General features: G+C 39.1%; 1 protein-coding gene across 1 annotated transcript; it reads right to left on the reverse strand.

Moving 5' to 3' along the window:
- Positions 1 to 61: 61 nt before the first annotated feature.
- Positions 62 to 6,013, reverse strand: LOC306919878 (protocadherin gamma-A4-like; the record flags this gene model as incomplete). Its single annotated transcript, XM_079496426.1, has 3 exons — positions 62 to 142; positions 239 to 1,312; positions 3,620 to 6,013. The coding sequence occupies 3 exons, from the start codon at positions 6,011 to 6,013 to the stop codon at positions 62 to 64; spliced, it is 3,549 nt and encodes a 1,182-aa protein (XP_079352552.1).
- Between the last annotated feature and the right edge of the window lie 2,097 nt (positions 6,014 to 8,110).

Here is an 8,110-nt window from a genome sequence, read left to right on the forward strand (position 1 = left end):
AATTGTTATAATAATGTTGTTGTTATAAATGTATTATTATTTTAGTAGTTGTTATCATTAATTAATCTATTATTATGTTGTAGTAGTTGTTCTTGTTGTTGTTGTTATTATGGTTGTTGGATTTCAATACACAATCAGAGCACTATAACATTCACGACATTAAAACGGAATGCAAACGAAACTGATCTAGGCCTGCCCTACAGAATACAGTAGCTATAGGTGTAAAATTACTTCTCACCTGCAGAGTTGACGCTGCTGAGTCGCTGGTGTCTGTCACTCCTGTACTCCTTGGTAAACTTGACACAAAGTATCTGGAGCCCTTTGGCACAGGCTGTCTAACCACCAACTTTCCTTTCCTGGTCTCTGCTAGAAACATACTGTACCAGTAGGCATCATTAGAGACCAGGGTGGAATCAGCAATGGTTGAGTTCCTCTCACTGCTGATCACACTGTTCCTACAGGGAGGAGCTGTTTTGCTGTAACTGGACTTCTGACACTTGAGTACGATGGTGACCAATATGGTGATCAGTAAGAGAAAGGATACTGAGCCCAGACCGATGAGCAAATACAGGTTTAAATCTGAAAATATGTCATATTCCAGAGGCACTTCAGTCATGTCAGAATAGGCCTTGACAGCAGTCTCTATTGTGGATAACTTGATGGTAACTGTAGCAGAGAGAGCAGGCTCTCCGTTGTCCTTGGCAACAACAACCATCTGTTGGTGACGTGAATCTCTGTAACTGAACATTCTCATAGTCCGGATCTCTCCATTGTATTGGTCCAGACTGAACAAGGTGGCATCACTCACTTGTAGAAACTGGTAGCTAATCCGAGAGTTCTGTGGGGAGTCGGTGTCTAAAGCTATCACCTTAGCAATTAGAGAACCTTTGTCAGTTGATCGTGGGATCTTTTCCTCCACCACTGACCCATGTGCACGCCATGGAGCGACTATGACAGGCTTATTGTCATTCTGGTCCACAATAATGATGTGAATAGTCACATTACTGCTGAGTGGAGGAACACCAGAGTCTCTGGCCTCAATGTGGAAAAGGAATTCATTCTCAATCTCATAGTCAAATGTTTTTAATGCATAAAGATTGCCATTCTCTGGATTGATAGAGAAGAGCATTGACATGGAGGTGTTGGCTATCTCTCTCTCTAAAATGAAATAAACAAGATACTGGTTCTCATGTAGATCTGGATCAAACGCAGTGACAGAACTTAACAAGGCCCCAGGAGCATTATTTTCCTGAACGCGTATAGTATAAAATGACCGAGGGAACTGTGGAACATTATCATTAACATCTAAAAGTTCTAAAGTCATTGTTTCATTGTCATATAATGGAGGAGAGCCTCTGTCTGTGACTGTGAATGTGATGTCATATTCTGGAACCTTCTCTCTGTCTAATGGTTCTGACACTACTAATTCAAAATAGTTATCAGATGATTCTCTCAGTTTGAAAGGCATATTTTTAGGAATATGGAGATCAACTATTCCATTGTTTCCTGAGTCTTTATCACTGACACTAATCACTGCTATCACAGTGTCTAATTCTATACTTTCCTTGACTGGACTATGAAATGATTTTATAGATATTTCTGGATGGTTATCATTCATGTCCTCAACTACAATTGTTATTTTACACTGCCCTGATAATGCATTGGCTCCTTTATCTGTTGCTATAACTTCCATATCATACATTTTAACGTCCTCGTAATTTAACATTCCCTTTACAGATAGCTCACCAGTAGATGGATTCACGGTAAATGTATCTTGTGCTTTCTCTGAGGTGTACAAACTATATGAATAGATTATATTAGCATTTGACCCCTCGTCTAAGTCTGTAGCATTAAGATGGACTACAAGGCTTCCAATAGGAGAGTTCTCCATTATACTGATTTGGTAACTCTCTTTATCAAATGTTGGTGCGTTGTCATTCGTGTCTAGAACGCGGACAATAATGCTGGCAGTACCAGAACGTGTCGGTGTGCCACCATCTACAGCAGTAAGTATTAGATGATGAACAGCCTGCTGTTCTCTGTCTAAAGCCTTTTTAAGAATAAAATCAGCAGACTTCGTTCCATCTCGCAAAGTCTGAACTTCAATATTAAAATGTTCACTTTCACTCAAATGATAGGTCTTTACTGAATTAATTCCAACGTCTGGATCAACAGCATTGCTCAGGGAGAATCGCTCTCCAACGGGTGTTGACTCTGATATGTCTAAATATATCACGTCTCTTCGAAATTGAGGGGCGTTGTCGTTCATATCTAAAATTTCGAGTTCTATATTAAACATACGGACAGGATTTTCCAGCGATACCTCCAATCTTAAATAACATGAAGCTGAAGACTTGCTATTGCAAATAAATTCTCTGTCAATCTTCTCCACAATGTAAAGCTCGCCAGTCTCTTTGTTCACATCCAGATATTTTTTGTTAGCTATTATATCAAGTCGCATCTTCCTTTTATTTAACGTTTTAACGTCGAAGCCCAAATCTGAGGCAAGATTGGTGACAACAGATCCTTCCTTCATTTCTTCAGGTATAGAATAATGAGTGACTGAAGACGATATGTACTGAACAGCGGAGAGGAGAACAATGAGCGACACGTACCTTTTCCATGACGGCATTGTTAGAAATAACCCCATTGTTGTATAACTGTCTATAGTGCATCAATTCAGTCAATATAATGCATGCTTCTAGCTGGAAACTGCAAGTTGTGATCTTCAGAAAAAAATACACTAGCTGAAATAAGTGAAATTGTATTCCGTGTTTCCCAACCCGTTATTTCAGCACCAAGAGCTGTCCGCTGACTCCACTCAGCTAGTTACTGTCATGGTGAGTGGTGACTATACAGGGCGGAATTTTATGTAGTAAACAGCGCCACTTTTCGCATATCATAAACCTCTGCACATAATTTAATTCATAACCTTCAAAAAAAATATCAAACGTCTACACCAGCAAGAACAGCTTGACTTATTATAATAATATATTATATATTAATATATTCGACCATTATTATTAGTAGTAGTATTATTATTATTAGTAGTATTATTAGTATTAGTATTAGTATTAGTATTAGTATTAGTAGTAGTAGTAGTAGTAGTAGTAGCAGTAGTAGTAGTATATATTATCATATAGTGTTTTATAGTTCATCTTCATTATCGTATATATTATTATTATTATTATTATTATTATTATTATTATTATTACTATTATTACCCTTATTAATATCAATATCAATGTCAATGTCAATGTCAATGTCAATGTCAATGTCAATATTAATATTAATATTAATATTAATATTAATATTAATATTAATATTATTATTATTATTATTATTAATATTAATATTAATAGTAATAGTAATAGTAATAGTAATATTAATATTAATATTAATGATTATTATTAGTGGTATTGTTATTGTTATTGTTATTGTTATTGTTATTGTTATTGTTATTGTTATTAATATTAATATTATTAGTATGTTGATGTCCTCATATAATTATGGTTGTTGGTTTTCATTATACATCAGTTCCATAACATGCACGGCATTAAAACCAAACAGGCCAACAGAATACAGTAGCTACAGTAGGTGTAAAATGACTTCTTCTCACCTGCAGAGTAGAAGCTGCTGAGTCGCTGGTGTCTGTCACTCCTGTACTCCTTGGTAAACTTGACACGAAGTATCTGGAGCCCTTTGGCACAGGCTGTCTAACCACCAGCTTTCCTTTCCTGGTCTCTGCTAGAAACATACTGTACCAGTAGGCATCATTAGAGACCAGGGTGGAATCAGCGATGGTTGAGTTCCTCTCACTGCTGATCACACTGTTCCTGCAGGGAGGAGCTGTTTTGCTGTAACTGGATTTCTGACACTTGAGTACGATGGTGACCAATATGGTGATCAGTAAGAGAAAGGACACTGTGCCCAGACCGATGAGCAAATACAGGTTTAAATCTGAAAAGATGTCATATTCCAGAGGCACTTCAGTCATGTCAGAGTAGGCCTTGACAGCAGTCTCTATTGTGGATAACTTGATGGTAACTGTAGCAGAGAGAGCAGGCTCCCCGTTGTCCTTGGCAACGACAACCATCTGTTGGTGACGTGAATCTCTGTAGCTGAACATTCTCATAGTCCGGATCTCTCCATTGTATTGGTCCAGACTGAACAAGGTGGCATCACTCACTTGTAGAAACTGGTAGCTAATTCGAGAGTTCTGTGGGGAGTCAGTGTCCAGGGCTATTACTTTGGACACCAAAGAACCTTTATCTGTTGATCTTGGGATCTTTTCCTCCACAACAGTGCCGTGCGGGCGCCACGGAGAGACAATGACCGGTTTATTGTCGTTTTGGTCCACAATAATAATGTGAACACTGACGTTACTGCTGAGAGGCGGAACACCAGAATCTCTGGCTTCAATGTGGAAAAGAAACTCCTTCTCAAACTCATAGTCAAACGTCTTTAGTGCGTAAAGATTTCCGTTCTCCGGATTTATGGAAAACAACATAGACATGGAGGTGTTGGCTATCTCCTTCTCTACGATGAAATAAACTAAATATTGGTTTTCATGGAGGTCTGGGTCAAACGCGGTGAGGCAACTCACTAGAGCCCCGGGTGCATTATTTTCCATTACACGTATAGTGTAAAAGGGCTGGGGAAACTGCGGTGCATTGTCGTTTACGTCCAGTAGATGGACAGTTATTGTTTCATTATCAGATAGAGGGGGCGTGCCTCCATCTGTCACAATAAACATGACGCTATATTCAGGCACCTTTTCTCGATCTAAAGGTTCTGAAACTATGAGTTTGTAATGGATTGGCCTATCAGAGGACTGGTTCAGAATAAAGGGCAATGGTTTATTAATGGATAGACTTACTTTTCCATTATCGCCTGTATCCCTGTCGCTTATGCCCACCAGCGCTATGACTGTTCCTACAGGAATGTCTTCATTAACAGTGCCCTTAATAGACTGTATGGTAATCTCTGGATAATTGTCATTCATATCCATTACATGGACCACTACTTTACACTGCCCCAATAAGGGAAGGGTACCCTTGTCTTTAGCTTCAATATGCATCTCATAGAATGTCATATCTTCATAGTCAATTGTTCCCTTCACTGTTATCTCCCCTGTATTGGCATTTAATGCAAATACATCTTGGGTTTTCTCTGATGTGTAAAGGGTAAAATAGTAGACTATCTCCGCATTGGGACCCTCGTCTAGATCTGTAGCGTTCAGTTTCATCACCAGAGTACCTATCGGGCTATTCTCCGTCATGTTCACCGTGTAAACCTGCTTGTCGAACTGAGGGGCATTGTCGTTTGTATCCTGTACCCGAACAAGAATGTTAGCTGTTCCCGACCGTACGGGGACCCCGCCGTCCTCTGCGATCAGTATTAGATTATGAACAGCATGCTCCTCTCTATCTAAAGATTTGGTCAGGACCAGGTCGACGTATTTAGTGCCATCACTGCCGGTTTGGATCTCTATTGTAAAATGTTCACTGACACTGAGTTTATACGTTTTAATTGTATTTATTCCGACATCTGGGTCCACAGCATTGGCCAGAGTGAATCTCTCTCCTGGTGTGGCCGCTTCTGAAACGTCGAGTTCTATCCGATCTCTTCTAAAATGGGGTGCATTGTCATTAATGTCTGTTATACCTAGTTCTATGTTGAATATTCGCAAGGGACTTTCTATAATAACGTCTAGCTTTAGAAAACATGTTATCGTCGTTTTAGTTGGACAAAGATATTCTCTGTCCATTTTTTCTATGATGTAAAGCTCTCCTGTCTTTTTGTTAACATCTAAATATTTTTTGTTATGGAAAATATCAAGTTTTACCTCGCGTTGAGCCAGGCCTCCGAGCTCAAGTCCCAAATCAGCCGCCAAATTAGCCACAACAGAACCCCTCTCCATCTCCTCGGGTACGGAGTACCGTGTCACGGACAAAGCCCTGGGCCATACTGCACACAGGACAAAGACAGTGGAGACACCCCGAAAATACATTGTTTTGCCTTTAAGAAAAAAAGAATAATCCCGTATCTGAAGGACTGGTCTTCTTAAGTGGATATGTAGAAGAAATATACCCCAAAACTCGTACAGTATACTATTACTGGCCACATTAATGCTAGTTAAAATAAAATAAAAAATAATACAGAGCAGAGGGCTTAGCCTACAGGTCTGTTCCTCTGCATTAATGAATGGGCGTGTGACTGTGTCATGATGGGAGTTCTTGCTTGGAATCACATAGACTTGTATAGTAGGCGAACAGTGACACCCTGTGACAAAATCATATGAGCATGCATGCATGACTGGCACAGTGTGAGATTTTACCCTGCATCTATACACCTGTCATGAAAGATTATATGTATTTGTCAATATATCAGTATCAGGTGTAGCCTATATGTAAATATCGTTTATTAGGACGATGGTTTCTTGGTCAACAACATGTCACATAGTGACTTTGGGGTGTTCTTACAAATAACATAATTAGAGGAATAATAAATAACGTACTTTTTGGGGTTACTCTATAAATAACGTAGGGCAATTACTATTGTCTGGTCGCCCTGTTAGGGCACACTAATTAAACATATTACTTAATCACTTCATTGGGTTTATAAACTCACCCACCAGAGGGAGCTGAGGTCTCAGGAGAGACTTCAGCACCATGGAAAGCGCACAGCCCCTGGCCTGCAGTGCTGATTGAAGGAAGGTATAGCCTGTCAAATCATGTTCTGCTTAGTCAAATTGAACTGAGTTACACCTGCGAGGTTTTATTAGACACAGACAGGTGACCTTTTCCTCAGATTGGGGCGCTATTGTACTGGTGGGCGACGCTGGGTGCTAAACTGCACAATCCAACTATTTGTTATCCTATAAAGAAACAAGGTGGCTTCAGCTATAGTGTAGATTCTTCATTAAAGGGCAGCATTGACAATGAATGGAGAATTTACGTCATACCGGTATGTGTCTGAGCAAATCTGAGCAATTTTTGTGTTAACAAACATTATAACACTAGATTTTTGAGTGGTGTAAACCACTCCTACAACTGGCTTTTGTGTGCAGAAAAAAATGACCATGGTTGCTATGTTCAAAATAATTTCTGACGTAATTAAATCACACCCGGGTGAACTGGATGACCGTAGCAACCGTGGTCATTTTCTCTGCACAAAAAAAGCCAGTTGTGAAATCACATCCGGGTGTGATTTCATTACGTCATATTACGTCAGACCACAGCTGATCATGCTATATAAAACCTTACACCACTCAGTTCACACGGGTGTGATTTTTTTTATAATGGGTTGATTCTAGAGTTGCAACACCATCAATTGACAGCCCATTCATCCAAATAGAAAAGTCCGATCTGTTTGTATTAAACAACGTTAAACTCACCAACATTGCAGCTATAAGGCAAGCTTGAATTATCCTCCTTTAAATCTGCAAAGCGTTTTTCATAAATATCACACTTATGTGAAGTGGGCCCTCTTGTATTTAATATTTGTATTACGTTTTTGCATAAAAGGACAGACAATGGAAAAACAAAGAAAAAGCATAAACAACAACAAAAGAAAGAGGAAAATAAGAAGAACAGGGTGTAGTGGCTCTGTCAGCTTTCAAACAAACAGACAAAACTCACGGATGCACTCAGACTTGGGCTGTACGCAGGCAAGAAGAAACCATTGTCCACAAGTTTAATTATTTTTTGTTTGCATATTTACTTCGCCATTAATGTGCATTACAGAACAAACAGCTTGTCTCTGTGGTATTCTCCTGTCTGGCCTGGTAAAAGCCGTATTTTCACCCAGGTGCATAACCATTCCCAATTACCCCAGCCTTGATATGCTCTCTCTGCTCTGTCAATTAGGCCTGGGGAGGCGTGCCCTTGGTGTCAATCAGCCAATAATTCAGTGAACGTATCAATTAAATTCAATTATCTAAATAATTCTCTCAAAACTGAATAGATTAAATAATAAACAGAAATCATAATAATTACATACAAAAAACAGTTAAATGGCTTCTACACAGGGCATGATTTAAAAATGTGAATGAGTCATTGCAGTAAGTTACACTGCTAGAAAGTATGTATATCATATGGAAAGTGGA

The sequence above is a fragment of the Electrona antarctica genome (assembly GCF_951216825.1).
Source record: "Electrona antarctica genome assembly, chromosome: 1".
In the NCBI taxonomy this organism is placed as follows: domain Eukaryota; kingdom Metazoa; phylum Chordata; class Actinopteri; order Myctophiformes; family Myctophidae; genus Electrona; species Electrona antarctica.